The sequence below is a fragment of the Manis pentadactyla genome, chromosome 19 (genome assembly GCF_030020395.1).
Source record: "Manis pentadactyla isolate mManPen7 chromosome 19, mManPen7.hap1, whole genome shotgun sequence".
Taxonomy (NCBI): domain Eukaryota; kingdom Metazoa; phylum Chordata; class Mammalia; order Pholidota; family Manidae; genus Manis; species Manis pentadactyla.
The window spans coordinates 9,374,488-9,395,865 of NC_080037.1; the positions used below are offsets into that span (position 1 = coordinate 9,374,488).

The window sequence follows — 21,378 nt, forward strand, 5'->3', positions numbered from 1 at the left end:
AAGCTTGGGGATCCGTCCTGCCTGAGCCCCTCTGCCTCCAGCCACCTTGTATGCGTGGCCCCAGCTCAATGCTGGCCCAGGAAACCCCAGATGGAGCAATCCGACCATAGCCACTCCATTAGCGTGGCCCTGGCTTGTGCCCTCCCAGGGGGCCCAGAGATGGTGCTCCTCCCTGCCAGCCACACAGCCCAACAGGCCCCAGCCTGATGCCCAGTCAGGGGCTCCCTGGACCATGCCCATGTGACACTGACCAGCCCGCCACCCGGCAGCCACACGGGAGACCCTGACCAATGCCCTGGGAAGCCTGACACTGGGACCCCTTAGTCCATGCCCACCTGGCCTCCTGCCAGACAGACAGACCCACACCACATATGCCAGTCTACCCAGGGGGTGCCCCTACACAAGGGACAGGCAGCCTTTTCACCTAACCTACAGACACAAACAAAATGAAGAGATGGAGGAATATGCTTGAAACAAAAGAACACAACAAACTTCAGATAAAGAACTAAATGGCAAACAGTTGAACAACATACCTGACAAAAAGTTTAAAGTAAATGAGCCTGTGTGATAACCTGGACTTGCTGGACAGGCGAGGAAACGAGGGGGCAGGGAAGGGAGCGCTCCCCAAAGGGCACTGGAATGGAGTTGGGCTCCTGAGGAGTCTTTCCCAAACCCAGCTCTGGCTGCAGCGGACCTTGCCTGGGCGCTGTGCAGGGCTGCGCTCTCCCCTCTTCCCCAGGGCCCAGGAACGACTGCCCACGTGGCCACAGCAGCAGGCCCGGGAGACCCGGCTCAGGGCGGCGGCCGCCGCAGCACTGCCCGCCAGGGGGCGCTGTCCCAGCGCAGCCTCTCCGCCCGGGAAGCTGCCCGTCCTGGCTCCCGGAGCGGCCCTCTCCCCACCTGCCCCTGCCTCCAGCCGCTCCAGGCTCCTGCCCACCTGTGCATGCCCTTTACTTTAGGTACCCTTACCCAGGCTATGGAGTGGGAGATCCCAGTACCCGATCAGCTCCAAAAAAGGGGCTTCAGCTTTAGTTTCAAGGGGCAGAGGTGGGAGTGTTACCCAGTCCAGGCTCCTGCCACTCACCACATGACATGCCAAGAAGCAGAGACAAGGCGCTGGGGCAAGGAGAGTGAGTTCATTGGAAAGCAGCCGACCCAGAAGATGGAGGACTGTCCTAAAGAACCACCTGTCAGGGTTGATTTCCAGCTTCTTTATGTTACGAAATGGGGAGCAGGTTAGGAGGTGACTGACAGTAAGGGGTTATGTGCCAAAATCTCAAACTGTAAGCAAAACTCCTTTTGATGATTAACAAGCCTAAGACTGAGCCGAAGCCCTGTTCCCTTTTTTCCCTTTTGTTCCAAAGGTTAAATCAGCAACAACGGAGACAAATACATAATGGAGGCAGATGCCAAACTGCTTCTGTCTGTTAGAGGAGGGGAGATGAGGAAAGGATGGGCTGAGAGCCAGGATGTGGGCCAAGGTGTGGAATATACAGTCATGGGGCGAATCCCCGCTGTCCAGCCTGGGTCAGCCTCCAGGACAAAGTACCGCAGAGGTTCCAAGTGTCCAACAGGCCATCCTGACGACTGAGAACCTGGCCTGTGGGGACAGTGGGCAGGACCAGCCTCCAGCAGGTGTCGCTGGAGAAAAACAAGTCAAGTTTCCACCTCGCTGCCCGTGGTAAGTGACGTCCACGCTGCCCTTCCAGGACACCCCCCTCCACCCTGCCTCCGCTGGGGGGCCCAGGCCTACGGGGGGGCGGGGAGGGCAGCTGCTCTGGCTCTGCTCCTGCTGCGGCTCTTGCTCCCCTTCCTCCTCACATCATGTGGAGCTCAGCCAGGCCGGAGTTCCTCTCCTGTCTCTGGCTCCACATCAATCCCTCTCTCTCTCTCTCTCTCTCTCTCTGCCTCTCTGTCTCTCTGTCTGTCTGTCTTTGTCTCTCTCTGTCTCTGTCTCTATGTCTCTGTCTCTCTATGTCTCTGTCTCTGTCTCTCTGTCTGTCTCTGTCTCTCTCTCACACACACACCCCACACATTTTTGCCTGCTGCAATATCCTACTGATGCAATCGGAACTCTCTCTTTAGACCTCAAACATGTTGTGATGTGTCTCAGAACACTTCTTGGAGGTAATCTTGTTTTGAGTCTTTTGCCCTTCATGTACCTGGATGTCCATATCTCCCTGCATTTGGGATGTCTTTGCTTATTAATAATTTAAGTAATCTTTCTGTTCCATTCTCTCTTTTCCTTCTAGAATTCTCATAATGCACATGCCCCACGTTTAGGCAGCCTTTCTTCACTCGTTTTCATTGTTTTTTCTCTTTGTTCCTCCAACTGCCTGATTTCAAGTGACTTGTCTTCCAGCTCGCTGATTCTCTCTTCTGCACCTCAAGCCTGTTGTTGGCTCTCTACTGAATCACTCACTGCTGTCACTGTATTCTCAGCTCCAGAATTCTGTTTGGTTCCTTTTCATGGTTTCTATTTCTTTATAAGACTTCTCGTTTTGTGCATGCCTTGTTTTCCTGATTTCATTTGGTTGTCTATGTGTCATCTTACTTCTTAAGACGATTACTTTGAATTCTTTGTCAGGTAATTCATAGATCTCTGTTCCTTTGAGATTGGCCACTGGAGTTTTACTGGTTTTTTTTGTGTGTCTTGCTTGCCTGAACCTTCATGGTCCATGTAGCCCTGTATTGGGGTCTGTGTTTAAATGAGCAAACACCTTTTGCAGTCTCTACAGAATGTTTTCGGAGGTAAAACCCTTCTCCTGTCTGTTCCCTGGACTGATGGGATTGGCCCCGGAATCAGTCACACTATGCTGGAGCTGGTTATGAGGCTGTTCCTGGGTTCACAGTGGGACTGTGGTTGGCAGTCTTGTCACCAGAGGATCAGGCCAGCATGGATCTTGACTGGGCCTTGCGGGGACAAAACTACCTTGTTCAGTAGGGTGGCATGGGACAAGCATCCATGCCAGGGTCCAAGTTGAGGCCTCAGAAAGGAGCGTATTACAGGGGCATGGCAGGTCTCTCTCCTGCCAGGTCCCTGGGAGGGCTGCTATCTGGACACAAGATGGATGCTGGGTAGGCAGGACTGGCCTGGACCATGGCTGAGAGGGTCTGGAACCAACCCCCAGGGATTTTTCAAGTTAGATGACCAGGCTTGAGGTCAGCAGGTCATCTCTGGGGGCACAGATGGATGTTTCTCCTGCCAGGTCCCTGGGAGTGGGAGGGCAGCTGACTTGGTGGTTCCCTAGCCACGAATGGAGGGGCCAGAGTTAAGTATTTGTCCCTCCAGTATCTCCTGGCTGGGGAGTGGGCACAGCTGGGTGTATCTCAGCTGGGTTCTGTGCCAGCCAGCAGGACTGTTCACAGACTGGGAGAAAGGAGCTGAAGCCTGAATAGGGTCCTTTCAGAATTTCCGAGGATGCAGGCAGGACTGTGTCCCATTGGGACCCTGGACCTTCAGGACTGCTGGCCCCCCGGCCAGTGGGGCTATGAGGTGGCCGGAGCCCTATATGTATAGGGCCTTTCAGGATCCGGTGAGTGCAAATGGGAGTTTCTCCTGCCTGCTTGGTCCCTTTGCCAGCAGGCCAGCTCCCGTACGGCAGCATGGCGGGCGGCAGGTGGGGGAGCAGAGGCCTAGCACAGCACCCTTTCAGGACCTCCGGGGCACAGACAGGAATCCTCCCGCTGAGACTTTGGGCTGCTGGAAGCCTGTGGATGGGGAAACTGGAGCTGCATACAGGAGGACCTCTGGAGTGCAGACAGGAGTGTCTCTTTCTGGGTCCTTTGCCATCAGCACTGCTGTCTGACTGCAGCTGGGCTGGGCTAGAGCCCAGTTACAGGGCCCTTTCATAATCTACATTCGGAATGACTTTGGCAAGCTCACCTCAAGGGGCTCCCATACATCAACAGGTGGGAACAAGGTCTTTATATTTATTACCCAATACAGGTGGGCAGGGCTCCTCCCTACATGTCTTGGCATATGGTGTTGATAACAACCCTAAAGCCATATGGGGCTCCATCTAATTTGCAGGGATACATATTCTGCAGCCGGGACGAGAGTGGGTGAGTCAGCCGCAAGGGTGCAAGCCGACCCCCTCAAAACACCACTCCTCAGTCTTGGATATGCCAGGGCTCCACAGTCTCCTGCCTGGATAACAAAGTTCCCAGGAAGACAGTTTGAAGAACAACACTAAATGATTGTTATTGAGTTGAGGAAATTCATGCTGGTCTTATTCAAGCATTTGGTGACACCTCTCTTCTATAAGATTATAACTTCATTTTTTTCCCCAAATATTTGGTCTTTTTACCCAACATCATTTATTGAAAAATTCACCTATAAACCAATAACTTCCAAATTTAAATCTCCAGCTCACACTTCCTTTAAGCTCTAGGTGTAGAGATCTTTGAGTTCTAGATTTGCAAACCCAACTTGTAACTTGACACCATAATATGAAAAGGAGAATGAGTGGAGATAGTGAAGAAAAGTGGTCTGGGTGACTGGGTCCCAACCCTGGGCTATTCCAGAATTTAGAGGTTGCAGACAGGAAAAAGAAACCCACAAAGGCAATTAGGAGTGGCCACTGAGCAGGGGAAGTGGTGAATGCAAGGAGAAGATAGTGATTACACCATGGGTCCACTGCTGCTGAGAACTAGGGAGAAGATGATTGAGAACTGACCACGGGACTTAACATCATGGAGCTGCCTCGTGACCTGGACAGGAGTGGTTTCATTGGTATGGTGGGGACAATTCATGACAGGAGAGAATTAGAGAGAAAAGGAGATTAATCCAAATATTCTAAATAATGGTCAGTATGCACGTGAAATAACGTTAAACATCATCACTCATTGAGGAAATACAACACAGCACCACAGCAAGACGCACCACTGCACAAGCACCAGGGTGGTTCTAATGAAAAAATGGACAAGAAAAAAGTAACAAGAGTTAGAAGTATGTAGAGAAATACACATAGATGTAAAGTCGGTGCAGCTGGAGCTGTGTGGATAAAGTGATTCTCACCTGGCCCTGGTCGGCTAGCTCACTACACATGTGTGGGCAATGCATTGTTATTGATTCTATATAAAGAGCTCTGCCCAGTGCTCTGGGCGACACGGTGGCATGGCTGCAAGGCTGCAGGAGAGCCGAGATGAGACTGGAGTGGCCGTAGCACCGAGGACAGAGACTGAGATGGCTGTGGGCAGAGGGGCCCAGACGCAGACCAGCTTGCTGCCTGCAGACTCACTCTGAGTGGACGGGATTCTAGTGTCTGACTGGCCACCGTGGGAATAAAGTTGGGTATGACCCTTTCACCCCAAGGATGTTCTACTGTCATTTCTTTGGTCACATTGAATCCATAGTGGACTCTCCTGGGGCTGAAGCCCATTGGCAAGACAAGCTGGGAAGCTGGACGCAAGGAGGAGAGGATACAAGACACGTTACGAAGGACAACCCAGTGGAGCGTGGTGACTGATTCGGAGTCCGGGGTGAGAGAGAAGGATTCAAAATGGGGGCGACGATGATTCTCGATGGGCCCAAGTCATGCCTCGCCACTTGAATTTGGGAGAGCTTGTCTGGGATATTGAGCATCTCTGCATTTCATTTTTCCATCTGTACAATGGTTCTACCTCACAGAATTCTAAGAACTGTACATGAGAAACCTATGTAAAAGCTCATTAAGTAATACTATGGACACTAATGAAAAGAGGGAGCTAATTTGATGTAGGGGTGCTGATATTTGCAACACCCCTTGCAGGAGAGTAACAACTTGGAAAAAGACCCCCGAGGTCTCTGAATGTCCCATCTGCACCAGAGGGCAAAGTCCCTCACTCTCCACCTCCCGCCCACCACGTCCCCACTGAAGGGAAAAGGCTTCTTTCCACCACAGCTGCTCCCGCCATCGCTGGATGCGCTTCCTGCAAGCTGGGGCTCCTGAGTCAGAAGACCCGGCTCCTGGGGCGAGGAACCAACGGAGGCTGTGCCCGTCTGAACACTGCAGACTTCCGGGGTCCTCAGCGACGATGCGTGAAGGGGTAAAACATGATCATGGGAGCCTCCAGTGTTGGATCTAAGGCTTTGCTCTGCCACCAGCCAGCCTGGGAAGCCAGTTACCCGTCCTGCAAACTGGGGATAATAATGCCGACCCCAGAGTGTGCTTGTAAGAATTAGAACAAAGAATATTTCTGAAGTGCCAAGAACAAAATTTGGTCCAATACAGGCCCTTGGCAAAGTTTCCCGTCTTGCTGGTTTCTTTGTTTCCTTAGGGGAAGAGCACTGGGTGGTCCCTTCTTACACTGCTCCGGGGCTCATGGGCTTGGTGCCCAGTGTGACCAGTCACCTGGGAGCCAGAGATGGCATCCTTCCCCCCCTCAGCGATATGCTCGGCCTGAGGGGGAAGAGGGCACCCATCCGATCAGCCAGCAGGATCCTAGCAATGACTGACAACGCTAGAGCCTCACAGGGACTCTGTTCAGATATTTCGCTCTCTGAGCTCAGGGAGGAAGCACCTGAACTGAGCTGGGAGGGGAACAACCCTCAGGAAGCCAGGCGGGCAGGCAGACCGTGAAAGCTCCCGGCACAAGAGGGAGGGCATCTCTCACCCAAGAGCTGGGACCCGAGGCGGGAGGCACAGGCTTTGAGGCCTGAGGACCCCAGGAGGGCGAACACTCCCGCACCCCTCAGTGCAGGCCGCTCAGGTCCTCAGGCAACCTGCGGCTGCAGGAGGGGCGGGGAGAGCCCACCCGGGACCTCGGGGCCAGGCAGGGTCACGAAGGTCATCCCATCCACCCCCGCCGACATGAGGGCTCACGAGACTCTCAGCAGCCTCTGTGCGCTGGGGCTCCGTCTGCCGAGGCCCCCGGGGAGTGGGAGGGGGGCGGCCCAGCCACTGGGTGCTGGTCTCCTTGACCATGGCTGTCATCAGCCTTCTGGGGAGCCCCGGGTGCGTCCAGCAGGGAGACGGGTGGCCAGTGCAGGGCAGACTGTGGCCTCGGTTATGCCCCAGGTGCTTGACCCACTCCGATGTGGGAGAGACCAGTTCCAAACCCTCGGGAACTAGATGGCATCCATGGAATGCAGCGCTTGGAAGAGGTTTTGGGCAGGATGGTAGGATTCCAACAGAAAAGGGTGGGAGCAGAGTATACAGTGAGGGAACCTTCACTCCAGGCGGAGGGACGCGAGCGAGCAAAGAGGAGGCTGACCGAGGGTCTGAGGCCAGCAGGGCTGTGGGGGCCGAGGGTCAGCGGAAGGGCTGGCGAGGGCTGGCTCACACCCTCCCCAGGCTCACCCTCACACCCACAGCAGAGGCAGGAGGACACCCCACATCCATCCGCACCACCAAGTGTGCATCCCAACAGGGGAACGTCTGAGGCTCTTTTCCTACAGCTACTACGGACTCTGAGCTCCTGGGCTCATTCTCTGAGAAGGCTCAGCAGACCCTGAGAGCAGACGCATCCCCCACGCACTCCGCAGGAGGGCGGGCTGCGGCCGAGGCCCGGAAGGAAGGCCGTGGCCTGTGTACAGTGTGCACTGGACACTCCTCCCAACGCAGACACTGCCCCCCCTCCCCGGGTTGCTGTGCACAAGGGGCAGAGCGATCCCGGGCCAGTCCCCATGGGGGCCCCACCTTCCCATGCTGCCTCCACGGACCCCCAACTCTGCATCCGGAAGCCACGTCCCACCTCCCTCCTCTGTGGACAGTCAACATCTCTACAGTGCCCGTGCCTGGGCTCACGTTCTCAGAAAGACACGCAGCAGAGGCCGTGGGGGCTGCCATGTGCAGTCAGGAGGGTCCGCATGGGGAGCTGCAGGAGGACAGGGGCCAGGAGCCGAGTCCACGACAGGAAGAGCCCTCGTCCTGCAGGGCTGAGAACGCTGAGGGAAGGGCAGCTTGGAGGGATCAGAGGAAGTGGCCGGGCCACATGCACACAGGGATCTGAGGACTCCAGGGTCACAGCACACAGACCAGGAGCAGCTGGAGCTGGACCAGAGCTGGGAGAGGCAGCGTCTGCAGGGATCAGCTCAGGGTGCAGGTGTCCCAGGAGGACTGGATTCTCCTGCATCCTCCCCTTAACTCATCTTCATGGCCTGGCCTGGCTTATGGACCACACTGTAGATAGGAGTGAGAGGACCATTTTCTTCCAGATGTTGTTCACCAATAGCCTGGGAGTGCGAGTGTTCCCAGAACAGCTGCATGGTGCAGGGGCCGCAGAGGGGCCCACCTGGAGCCTGGGCTGCTGACCGCACTGCATTCGTTCCCCCGGAGCGCCCAGCACTCCACCAGCCCCAGGTGTGAATTTTCATGGTTCTACTATGTTGTCTAGAAACAGTTAAGTGTGGTGGGGACAGAAACAGCAGGTGGTTGGCTTTGACAAGCCCAGGCCCACTCAGTGAGGGGCGGGGAAGCCCCAGCGGGGCACCACTCCAGCTCTCACCTTCTCCCTGCCCTCTTGAGACTCCTGCTGGCTCAGCGCTGCCCAGTGGATGCCACCACCGTGGTCCATGTGGTCCTCCTGCAGTCCTGCACCTGCATCACACACGGAGTGGAAGGTAACCTGGGCCTTGGAGATCTGTGATCTTCCCCATGGCACTGAACCCCAAGACCATGGCCAAGCCCGCCCTCCCCACTGCAGGGACAGTCCCTGAGCAGCAAAATGCAGGAGAAGGGGAGGTGGGAGCCCAGTGGGGTGGAGGAGGCATCTGGGCTGCACCGAGAAATCCCACTTGCCTGTTGCAGGCTCCATCTTCTACTTCTTGACCCACATGCGGCAAAGGTACAGTCCAACTCCGAGGACCAGCAGGACAATCACGGTGGCCCCCAGGAGGCCTCGCAGTGGGATGTCAATGGTCTTTCCACTTGAATCTGCTTCCCTCACAAAGAGAGAAGAAAGCTCACACAGGAGAATTCACATACCCACTGCCAAGGGGAGAGAGAGAGCAGAGAGGTCTAAAGGGTCCTCCTGTGTCACTTCACCAGCCCTGGGAGCAGCTGCACGCACAGCGGCCAGCAGGAGAGGACAGGCAGGCAGGAGCTGGGCAACAAAGGTCAGAGGGGGGCAGAGTCTGTTTCCAGAGGGGCTTGTGGGTCAGGCTCAGTTTTAAATGTTATGTGAGACTCGGGATGCAGCTGAGGGGAGGGGGACAGGGGCTTCATGGGATGCTCACATCAGATCCCCCAGCAGCTGGAGGACCGTGGGTCAGAGGAGGGGAGCTGCACACAGGAACCAGGTCATTCATTCATTCAATGAACATGGTGAGCAAACATTGACAGCAGCTGTGCTTGGACAGGGACTCAAAGGAGAACAAGACAGGGCCATTGTGTTGTAGGTGACGTAGGGGACACATCCATAAACAGAGCATTGCTACTCAGCGAGCCAGGACCCCGGGCAGCTCCTGAACGGAGCTGATACCTGAGGGAAAGGTGCCGAGAGCACCAGCAGGGCTCTGTGCAAAGTGAGGATGCAGAGACCCCTGTTCAAAAAGTAGTAAATTTCAAGATGAAAATTATAGGGCCCTCCTAAGCACAGGGCCCTAGGTGTCAGTGTGGGCCACACAGCCATGAGGTCAACGCTTCCTGATGAGGATCTTACAGTAGGAATAAGGTGGGAAGTGGAGGCCAAGGGCGGAAAGGGCAAGAAAGGAAGGTAGAGGAAACAGCGTGTCCTGAGGCTCAACACTTTCAGGGGCAGGTCACCTTCAGGAGCTCCAACCAAGCAGCCCAGTGCGCAGTGTGGAGGTGAGGCCAGAGACAAGGGCAGAGCACCTGAGCCCTGAATGCACCAGGGAGTCCCTGGAGGCCAAATCCAGCAGACATCACAGGACAATGACAGGATCTGACTTACTCTATGAAAGTCCAGTGATGATGGATAGGGGTACAGAGAGAGAGACAGAAGGTCCTGTCAAGGCCAGGGTTAGGGTGGGGAGGTAGACATGGCTGTGACAGGCATTTAGAAGCAGGAGCCATGTGGATGTGACCCCCCGACTCTGTGTGGGGTGACCAGGTGGAAGGTGAGGCTAACACGCATGGCAGGGAGAAGAGCCCAGAGCCTCACACCAGGGCTACCTGTGCTCCGAGAGTGCCCTCCCTGCTGGCAGGTGGCACTCACCAGGGACACAGATGGCCCCAAGGTCTGTGGTGGCAGTTTTCTGGTCAAGCGGGTTGCTCAGCACACAGGTGAGCCTGGGTTTGGGCTGGCTCAGGGGCAGGCTCAGGTCCAGGGTCCACGAGTTGGGGGCTGGTCCCGGGGTCCCTCTCTGCTCCAGCTCCTCGGGGAGGCCTTTGCTCTCCCAGGTCACCTTCAGGTCCTCCATGGCCCCCTGGGCCCTGCACTCGAGGGTGACGTTGCACCAGCCTGGTGTGATGGATGAGGAAGTGACCCAGATCTGGGGAAGGGGCACGGGTGCTGGGCGGGAAGGACAAAGGAATGGAGGCTCACATGAGTGGTGGACATGACAGTTCACACTTTCCCATCCTGGTTCTCCCTGGGCTCTGACCTCCACCCTCTAAGGATGGTAAGTACATTTTAGATAAAACCCAATTCACCCCAGAGCCAAATATACAACAGGGACAAGGAAGGGAGCCACTGAGTTAAGGCCTATGATTTCCCTAGTTTGAGCAAGACTTTAAAAATCTCCCACAAGAAAATAAATACTGGGCCTCACCTTCCAGGAATGATTGTTACAAAGAACCTGGGTCTTTCCTGCAAGGGACACGTCTGGCTCTGAAGGCCCTGTGCTGGGGCAGGGCCCTGCCTGTCCTCCTTCTGGGATGATGCCCGTGGCTGCACAGCCCCCAGGCAGGAGCATCAGCAGGTCTGGGAGCCCAGAAGGGCCCTGGCGCCCAGCAGCTGTGGGAGGCGCGGCGGCAGCGACCAGGAAGGACAGCCCCGAGTGCGTGAGCACGGGCCGCTGGGTGAGCCTCACACACAAGTGACAGACGGCAAGTCACTCTTAGACATCACTCGGGGACCTACAGCTGCAGCTGCCATTCCTCCAAACAGGAGGCCGCCCTGCACAGAGAGGAACCTGAGGGACAAGGAGCCACTCTCCGAGGCTGGGCAGGACTGCAGGGTAACCTTTCCTGCTACTGAGGGGCTCAGAGCTGGGCTGGTGGGGTCCCCGTGAGTGAGGGGCTCAGAGCTGGGCTTGTGGGGTCCCAGGGAGTGAGGGGCTCAGAGCTGGACTGGTGGGGTTCCCATGAGTGAGGCCACCTCAGGCTGGTGTGGAGACAGGGGCGGAGACTGGAGGGCCAGCTGCAAGCGGGTCCCAGCTGGGGTGGGTGAGCAGTGGCCCAGAGATGCCCACATCCTTGTCCTCAGAACCAATATCTTAGGTGACACGCAAAGGGGAACTGAGGGCGCAGGTGGCACTAAGGCTGCTGATCAGCCGACCTTAAAACAGAGACTCTGGATTATGAGGCTGGCACCCAGGGAACCACAAGGGTCCCTAACAGTGGGGACGGAGGGGAGGGGGGCAGGCCTGCAGGGGGAGGAGGGCTGGTCCGCCATCTCCGGCTTGAAGACAGGGAGGCAGCCCCCAGGTAAGGAGCACAGGCAGCCCCGAGAAGGCGGGCAGGACAGAAGCCGTTCCCTCCCCTGGAGCCTTAGCCCAGGGAGCCTGTCTGACCTCTGACCTACAGGAAGGTAGGATAAGAAGTGCTGTTTTATACTCCTAAGAACATGGTAATTTCTTATAAAAGCACTAAAAAATCATTAATCAAATTGGGTAAACTTAGTCCTGTAGACAAAATTAAATGTTATGGCAATAATTCCATTGCCCCCATTTTCCATTCTGTTCTCCCAAAGCACTGTGGTTTTCTCCCGGGTTGAATCTCATCTCTGCTCCCCATTGTGGTGACCCCACTCACCTTAACCTCAGGGGAGGGATAGAGTCTGAAGGCCTGTTCTGGAGGGAATCCCACAAAATGCGGCCTAAGTGACACTCCTGGGGACAAAAGCAGGACATCGCCCTGGGTGGGTTCAGGGGCTGTCACATACCGCAGACAGTGAGGTGGAAATTCAGGTTAAATTCTCTTCCTCCGGTGAAGCTGCCTCGAGCCCGGTACTGCCCGCTGTCCTCGTGCGTCAGGTTGTCGATCCTCAGGGACGTCATGTTGGGCACGTGGACCCTCTGCTCATACTTGTCCTGCAGGCTGACCCAGGTGGGGGGGTCTGTGCTAGAGCAGACTGTCAGGATGACTCTGTAGTCGGACTCAGGGCCGAAGCCCCACGAGATCTCCTTGAGCTCAGCTCCTGCCTCCCGGGCCGCGTGAAACAACACACAGCCTCCCTGGGTCCTGTTCAGATACACGTGGGCTCCGGAGCTGTTGGCCACAGTGCTGCAGGCACCTAGGGCATGAACACGGGAAATGGGAGCATTTTCTCAGTAAGAATAATAAAGAAAAACACATGACCCATCTTCTTAATGAAATCAAGGCAATATATGCCCTTAATTCTTGGAGGCGGCAGAGTACAATGAATGTGAAGCAATTCTGTAGTAAAGTCCTGGGTCTACTGGTCTGTGACCTTGACCAGGTTACTCACAATGGCTGATCTGCAGGCCCCTTCCTGCCTCGTATGCATAGTGGGAATTAAATGAGGTCACGGAATAAAGGCTCCCAGCACACCAACTGTGTAACTATAGGAGGCAGCTGCTAAAGTGGCCGCAAAACCCCTCCCTCCCCAGGCCCACACCCTCCCCTGGGGAGTGGGCAGCTCCTGGGGACTTGGCTCTAAGGAGCAGAACACAGCAAAGGGAGGGGACGTCCCAGCCGTGCAGGTCATACAGGCCCGGGACCTCCATCTTGTTCCCTCGCCCTCTCCTTTACTCTCTCTTGCTCGCCCTGATGAAGCCAGCTGCCCGGGTGTCCGCTGCCCTAAGGAGGGGCCCACGTGACAGGCACTGCGGGCGGCCTCCTGCCCACAGCCAGGGGGGACCTGGGGCCCTCAGCCCAACAGCCACGGGCACCCCGCCCCATCAGCAGTCCCACCAGGGGCTTGGAAGCAGACCCTTCCCACTGCCCCGGGAGCTGCCTGCAGACCCAGACGAGACCTTGATTCAGGCTGAGAGACCCTGAGCCTGAGGCCCGGCTGAACTGCCCCGGGGACCCGACCCACAGAGGCCGTGAGACTGTCCGTGGTGTGGTTTGAAGGCACTAAGGAACTAAGGCACCGGCAGCGTCCCCAGCAATAGGTAACTAACGCAGTGGTGAAGGGGGCCCTCCTTGCCCGGCGCCCGCAGGCTGGGCCGCTGTAATAATACTGCAGGGACTTAGAACGAGGGGGTGACCTCCCCTCCACATGGCCCGTGACGGAGGGCGGGAGAGGTCCTGTCACCCATGGGGCTCCGCCACCTTGGGGCCGCACCACGTGGGCCCTCAGCCTCCTCACGGGCTCTCGGCCCCACAGCAGGGAGGGAGGCAGGGGAATCCCACACGGGGGTCACCTCATCGTCCAGAGGTAGCTGATCTCTGCTCATGGCCAGAACTAGTCACAAGTCCCCAGCTCAACGCCAGAAACAGAGAATGCTGGGGAGCAACCGACCCTTTGTGCGCTCCACTGGGCCCTCCACCCAGACAGCACTGTCCCCCTCCCAGGCCCTGAGAGGCCGGGAATGTCCCTCCTGGTCACTCTGCAGAACTGAGACCATTGGGCTCAGCCCCTCAGGGCCACCCCTCCAGAGCCCATCTCCTGATTCAGGCACAACATTGGAACTTGATACCCTTTGTCTCTCTAGGGACATGGTAGGACAGGACAGGACCAGGGATAGGGCCACAGAACAACCTTATCCTGAAAGCCTCCTTCCAGAAGGTCAGGGTTGGCTGGGCTGCCATGGGTGCCAGGGCCCCAGGCCCCTCTCCACACCAGGAAGTCCTGCCCAGGCAGCCTGCCTCCCTCCTGCTGTGCGTAGCCTGTTCCTGCCTTTCACCGAACACAGAGAACCGGCCACCCAGTTTGAGTCGGCAGAAGTGGGTTGCAATTTAAGCCACCCAGTCTGTGCGTTGTTTTTAGCAGCCCGAGCTAACTCACCACCACAGGTTTTAGAGGGATCAGAACATGATCTTGGCGACACCTAAATTTTGGACCTGTAACCTATAGAAATAGGAGACAATAAATTCCTGTTGTTTAAAGCCACCCAGTTTTTGAAGCCTGTTATGACAGCCTTAGGAGCCCAGGATAAGTGGCTCCCACAGTCACATGATGACCCACGGGAGCGTCCTGATGCTCGGGGCTGGGCTTGTGGCCAACAGATCAATGAGATGTAAGCTCTGAAGTGAAGCAGACCTGGGTTCAAGTTCCACATCCACCCTTTACTGGCTGAGGGATCTTGGCAGGTCCCTAAACTGTCTGAAGGCTACCAGGTATGAACAGCTGGGATGGACTGTGAGTGTTCACGATTCCTGGGAGGATTAAGTGAGATGATATACACAAAGCCCCAACACTGAGTATTTAGCTGTTATTATTACAGGTAGGGACTCTTATGAGGGCCCACCTGCTATGGAAGTGCCAGTCCTCCGGCTTTCACCTGGTGTTTGCACTGCCACGGGGAGAGGTGCAGCCCAGCCCCCATGAACACACACCCAGTCCCTACGTTCCAGCTGCTCGGGCAGGTACCCAGTGTCCGATGATCCTCAGGACAGCCATCGGTGCTGGAGCTTAGAGAGTATTATCCCCATTCAAAGGACGAAGAGATTTCATTTCAGCTACATTCACTGGCTTTTAATTTTTTTAATTTTTAAACAGATTATAAATTCATATGGTTTAAATTAAGAAATGGAAGTAGAACAGTCAATCTCCTACTGCCTCCCACTTTCCAGGCCCTTTCCCACAGGCAGCATCATTACTAGTCTCATATATCCAACCAGAGATAATCTGGGCACATAACAAGCCCACACATGCGTCTCCACGTACAGGTACACACCCCGCATGCACTGCCTGCTCCTTGCCTTTTCTCATAACCACACACGCAGAGCCCGCTCTGGGTCTGCCCACCCAGAAGGGTCTCACTTAAATACGATTTCATGTGGGGCTCTAGTTCTGGCCCACTTCTCACAGAGAGTTAGTTTGCTTCTTGCCACTACAAACAACACTGCTATGAACAGCCTTGGATCTGAGTGTTTGCAGACATGGGTGTGTGTATATTAGGATGAACCACGGGGTGGATCTACTGGATCAAAGGCATGTACGTCCAAGATTTGATATTATTGCTAAATTGTCCTCCTGAGAACATTCCTAGCTATACTTCTACCAAAAATATTTAGGTTTCCCACCGAAAGGCAATGTATAATGATCAAACATTTTGCCCCTCACCAAATTGTTAGGGGAAAATTATATTATTTTTTAATGAGCATTTCTTATATCAATGAAGTTCATCCTCACTGCATACAATTGTTGTTGTGATGTCCTTTCTGTTAAGTGTGAACTACCTACTTATGTCCATAGTCCACACAGGGGTTTTTGCTATTCGTTTATAGGAGTTAGACATATTTTAAGAAAATTAGCTTGTTTCTTGTACAGTCTTCCAGCACCAACCAAGGAAGAAACAGCAAATCTGAACAGACTAAATGCTAGTAATGAAATTGAATTGGTAATCAAAAAACTCCCAATGACCAAAACTACAGCACTACATGACTTCACAGGTGAATTCTACCAAACATTTAAAGAAGAGCTAATACCAATCCTTCTTGAAGTGTTACCAAAAATAGAAGAGGAAACAATACTTCCAAACTCATTCTATGAGGCCAGTGTCACTCTAAACCAAAAGAAACAAAGAAATACAAAAAAGGAAAATTATACATCAATGCCCCTGATGAACATAGGTACAAAACTCCTCAATAAAATATTAGCAAGTCAAATTCAAAAATATATCAAAAGGATTATCCATCATGACCAAGCAGGATTTATTCCAGTGATGCAAGGCTGTTACAATATTTATAAATCAATTTGATACATCACATTAACAAAAGGAAGGATAAAAACCATATGATCATCTCAATAGGTGCTGAAAAAGCATTTGACAAAATTTAGCATCTAGTCATGATTTAAAAAAAAAAGCTCTTAACAAAATGGGTGTAGAGGGAACATACCTAAACATAATAAAGGCCACATATGACAAACCCACAACTAACATCATACGCAACCAGAAAAGGCTGAAGGCTTTTCCTCTAAGACCAGGAACAAGACAAAGGTGTCCACTCTCATCACTTTTATTCAACATACTACTGGAAGTTCTAGCCATGGCAATAAGATAAGGAAAAGAAAGAAAAGGCATCCAAATTGGTAAGGAAGAAGTAAAACTGTTACTACTTGCAGATGACATTTTACCCTATATTGAAAACGCTAAAGAAACCACCAAAAAACTTTAAGAACTAATAAAAGAATTCAGTAAAGTCACAGAATACAAAATCAATATATGGAAATTCTGTTGCATTCCTGTATACTAACAATGAATTAGTAGAAACAGAAGTCAAGGAAGCAATTCCATTTACAACTGCATCAAAAAAGAATCAAATACCTAGGAATAAACCTAACCAAGTAGATGAAAGACCTCTACTCTGAAAACTATAAGGCACTAATGAAAGAAATTGAAGAAGATGCAAATACATGGAAATCTATCCCATGTTCATGAAGAGGGTTCTCTTCCCAGGAACAGGATAGGTTCCAGGGAGTCACAGCCCCACGGGGGACGTCCCCCAAGAGGTGCAGGGAGTTGGGTGCCCTCCTGTTTCCCAGAGCCCTGACTGAAAGGAAGCTCAGTGCTGTGTCCACAGCTGCAGGCTTCCCCGGCCACTGTCCCCTCTTCTGTCACCAAGTCCCTGAGGCCATCTGTGCCACTGGGGAGAGTGGAAGGGATGGAGGGAAGGACAGGCTACAGGCTGTCCCAAGCTTGGGCTGGAAAAAAATATTATGGACTCTATTTGGTATGGGCATTTTCCCATTTCTTTAGTGGGTTGCTTTGTAATAATCAAAGTCTCCTGTGTTCATAAAAACTGTTCTATGGTCATGGAGTTGATTCAAGTCAAAGGTCTAAGTGTGTCTCCTCCCAAAGGTAAGCAGTGTGAACCATGTGAATCCTTCCAGACCTGTATCTGTGATTCCACAAACACCCCACACCCACATCAGCGCAGACTCCATTTGTAAATGCATTTCAGCATTCCTGATGAGCCAAGAATGTGTGGACTTGGTTCTTTTGAAGTACTTGTAACATCTTACTGGTCCCCTCATTAATTTATGGGCAAAATAAAAGTATCCTTTAAGACCCAAAGTCATCCTCAGAATCAACAGTCAGTGATAATCTAATGTTGAAATATGCAATTTTTGCACAACAAAGGACACTAACTGTTAAATAAAAGAAACAGCCCTTTGTCCCAACAGGCGGAAATGTGAGTCAGCACCGACTGAGGGACAGCATTCAGCCTGCAGCGCGGGGCCTCCCTAAGGGCTTTTCACCACTAATTCTGACCACTGTCTTATTTCTGCCCGGCGCTGGTCAGAGTGGCTCAGCACCAGGAAAAGGAGAAGAAAACTGATATTTTCTGCAAAACAGACATGACCAGCAAACCTCCGGCCGAGGCTGTTGGTTAGCACTTTTCAACAGCAGAGCTGCGGCACCTTTGTGAGCGCTCTGCAGACCCAGGTGCACACTGTGGGGAGGAGAGGACGGCCTTCAGCAGGTGGGCTGAGCGCTCCTCTCAGGAGCAGGGACAGAGGAAGCAAAGGGCCAGGTGGGGGAGGCTGGAGGGGCAGGAGTCCCCTCCCAGTGGAGGGCTGAGGAAGTGCCAGGGGGCTGCAGGGTTCTTCCCATTCCAGGGGTCCTAAGGCTCAGCAGCCGGCAGTCCCGCCAGGACCCAGGAGTGGGACAGGACAGGGCGAAGACACAGAGAGCAGGCCTTGAAGTAGCCCAGGGAGTCCTGTCTGGGGAATCCCAGGATGTCACCCCAGGGAGGGCCTGAGAGGGGATCCCCCAGGTCCCTCCTTTCACAGGGGAGGAGGCTCCCTAGGGGAGAGCTTCTCCTGGGTCACAGGCCGAGGTGTCCCCTGCAGGGAGCCCCCCACCAGCCTCCCCCTTTCCCTGCCCCTCCCCCGGGAGCAGCCCCCTCCAGCGCTGCTGTCTGTCACCAGGACCTGAGAGGTTCCTGGACTCTCAGCCTGCAGCCTCCCTCCTGGGAAAGGGGACCAAGTTCTCAGAGGGCTCAGCAGGGCAGGGGCTCCCAGCCCCCTGAGGGCCCCACCGCAGCCCAGCCAGACCCCCACCCTGCTGGGCAGGAGGGAAGCAGGCAAACAGGGGGCTCAGCCCTCAGGCTGCAGGGGAGGGTCCCCCAGGAGCTGAATGGGGAGCAGCAGCTGCGAGGAAGAGAAGAGCCAGAAAGAGGAGGAAGGCAGCACGGGCTTCAGATCTGCAAAGATCTAAGCCCAGAGGAGAGAACAAAGCCAGGCGAGGGCATGTGTGTAAGCAAGGGAGTGGAAAAATTATTCAAATAATATAAAATTTAACACTCAATAATCATAATTTTGTCCCATTTTCTGACTCTGTGTCTCTTTCTTATGTAATCTTCAAACCTGAGGGCCTTTGGAAAAAGCTCTATATAATTTAGCATATTTCTCCAGTTACATAAAACTGAAGAGAAGAGGAAGCCCACATGTCACTGTGACCCCGTCCCCAGGTCACGGGGCCTCGTGCCTTGCAAAGCTCCCTGTCATTCAGGCCGTCCTGTGCCCCAAGCCCTCTGCCCCATTCCGTTTCATAATGATGGAGGGCAGAGACAGGAGACAAGCATCATGGTTAATTTTCTAAAAAAGCTGAGATATAAATAGTATAGTAAGAACAGGAAGGACTCCATCTTAAAGCTAAGATTCCATTTCAAAACCAGGAAGTTAGGAAGTAAGATTCCTAACATATTCTTTAGCCAACAGACAATAACTCCATCCACTCTGGGGGCAGGGCAGGCGGTCTTGATCGGTATGTTCCCAGAGGGAAGTCGCTATCCTGGAAAGGAACCAGATCAGTAAATTTCTTGTGTTAATTTTGCAGAATTACCTGGAGGACTGATAATAGAAGAGATTTACTGTCTCTCACTGGAGATAAGCATTTTAAGAGCACTTTACAAGTTTATACCCCCTGGCCCTTTGGAAAATCCTTAAAAGAGGGAACCCCCAACCTTTTAGGACCTCCTCTCTGAGGGCACCCACACTTTTTCTCTCTTTAAGTGCATAACTTTAAATAAAGCTTTCTCACTGCTCAACTTTAACTGCATTTTGTCTCTCTGAGCTTTTCCACTGGTAATATCTTTGCGTCTTTGCTACTTCATTCTATTTCTAAGTCTTCACTTAGTCTCCGCTTTACTCCTGATAAGTAAGGAGAGGCTGCTGAGAGCTCAGTTGTGGGCCTGCATGTTCCTCTTGTCTGGATGACCAGGACAGAACTGCAGCTACAGGAGCCTGCCTGAACACCTCCCTTCTTTGGGAAGTTCTCAGAATATAATCTCACTCCTCCCCATGCTCCGCAGCTCCCCAAATCCTGGGGTGGTAGGGGCTAGCCCCCATGCAATGCAGATCCAAGCAGACACGGGGTGCCAAGTGACCCTGGCTTTAAGAGATGGCAAGGGAATCTGCCCTATACCAAGAAAATGTTCAGCGAACTTTCTCTCTTTCCCTCTGCACTTTCCTGTTATCAGCTGCCTACAAGGCCGCTGCCACTCATTTCTACTCTGGCTCTAATGAATTCCTTCCTTACATACAGGCATCAGACCTGCTCGAGAATTCTTTCTCATTCTTAGTCAAGAACCCTCCCCTGTCCAAGTTAGGGTTTCACCCGGTGCACAGGGAGAGACGTTCCAGACGCAGCTGCCCACAGGGGCAGGTGCATGAACACCACCATCCCCCAGTGAGGCTATCCAGCTTCCCCAGAACCCACGATTCATGGGCCTTATTATTTCGTTATACATGAGCATCATCTCAGATGAAGTCATGGATTGAAATTCGCCTTCCCTAGCGCAGCCTCTCTTTCCCTTTGTGCTCAACCCCCATCCCCTCCCCTCCCCTCCTCTTGCCTCCCCAGGTCACCCTCTCCTGGCCCCCAGGAGGCAGTCCACCCCTTCCTTCCACTCTTCTCCATCTCTTACAACATGTGGGTGTACGGACACCCTTACCTTTTGGAGCTGCTGCTCCTTTTACACATTTAGAATGTCATTTTACTAGGATCCTGCATCTTGCCAAAAAACAGGACCTAGAGTTGCTCCTCCATCTGAGACACAGGTGCTCGGTGGGATCCTCCACACCACAGCTGCAGGGCTGTCAGGACCCTCCAAGCTCAGGCCACGGGTTTCCGTTCCCACCCTCTGTCCCCGGACCCGGCTTCTTTGTCCCTCTCCATCCCTCCCCCAGGAGGCTCCAGGCTCTCTGGCTTCCCTGGTGTTGCTACAGAAACTGCCTCACCCGCCCCCCAGCAATGGTCCCCTTAATGCAGCCAAAAGTGCCCACGTCAAGGGTTCCATGTGTCCACAGTCAAAGAACATTTTGTTCTTCTGGCCATCCTGGGGCTCTAAACCAAATACACTACATTTGCTAAATAATAAAAGTTGTCTTCTCTTTGTATTCACCAAAGACATCAGAGGGGCAAGGAGACCCTGCCTCCCAGCTCCCCCATCAGCCCTTCTGCCCGCATCCCGGGCCACTCACCGAGGAGGAGGCTGGTGCATAGCAGGAGCCAGGTGGCCCAGCAGAGGCGGGGGTCTCCTGAGCAGGACCCCATGGCAGGCTGCCTGCCCGCGAGCTCGGCTGCAGAGGATGCGCAGGAGAAGATTCACCCGAATGAGCTCAGGCTTTCCCCACCCCGAGGCGGGGCGCAGCTCTGCAGTGACAGCTGGCCAGTCTAGATAAGCCATTCGGTCCCTCATATCATCCCAGCGCCTACAGGAGGACCTCCAGGAGCAGCTTCAAAGTAAACATGCAAACAACCTCCCTCTGTGATAGGCCTGGCACTGTGCCGGGGAGACCCCGCCCCTCTGGACACAACCAGCCTGGGGGAGTCTCCCTCCCATCCCTCCGCCCTCAGCCGGCTCCCTGGGTTTACAGCGCTGCCCCAGAAGCCCTCGTCACCAAGGCCAGTGGGTAACACCCAGGCGTGTGTGCCAGTCACACTATTACAGCCCGAGCAGGCAAGGCTCCCGCTCTGGGTGCTGTCCTCTCTCTTTACACCACTTAATGAATGAGTCAAATTTCCATTTTGATTTTCCATAAACATCAACTGTCATGTTCCTAACTAAGAAGCTATGAGCAAATAAACAAAGCTCTTTGCGGGAAGTGTCCACTCCCCACATGCCCAGTGCAAGTATGGGCACTGGCCCCTTGCTGGCCCTGCCATGGCTTTCTCAGCAGCCACTAGTG

At 53.8% G+C, this 21,378-nt stretch overlaps 1 protein-coding gene across 1 annotated transcript in view; it reads right to left on the reverse strand.

The window, feature by feature from the left end:
* LOC118930736 (uncharacterized) overlaps positions 1–20,772 on the reverse strand; it is a 36,648-nt gene extending 15,876 nt beyond the window's left edge. The window contains exons 1-3 of the mRNA XM_057494999.1: positions 20,671–20,772; positions 11,992–12,342; positions 10,043–10,398 (exon numbers count right to left, since the gene is read on the reverse strand). Of these exons, the coding sequence (XP_057350982.1) occupies positions 10,055–10,398; positions 11,992–12,342; positions 20,671–20,743 (768 nt within the window). The 5' untranslated portion in view covers positions 20,744–20,772 and the 3' untranslated portion in view covers positions 10,043–10,054. The remainder of the gene's footprint in view (positions 1–10,042; positions 10,399–11,991; positions 12,343–20,670) is intronic.
* Between the last annotated feature and the right edge of the window lie 606 nt (positions 20,773–21,378).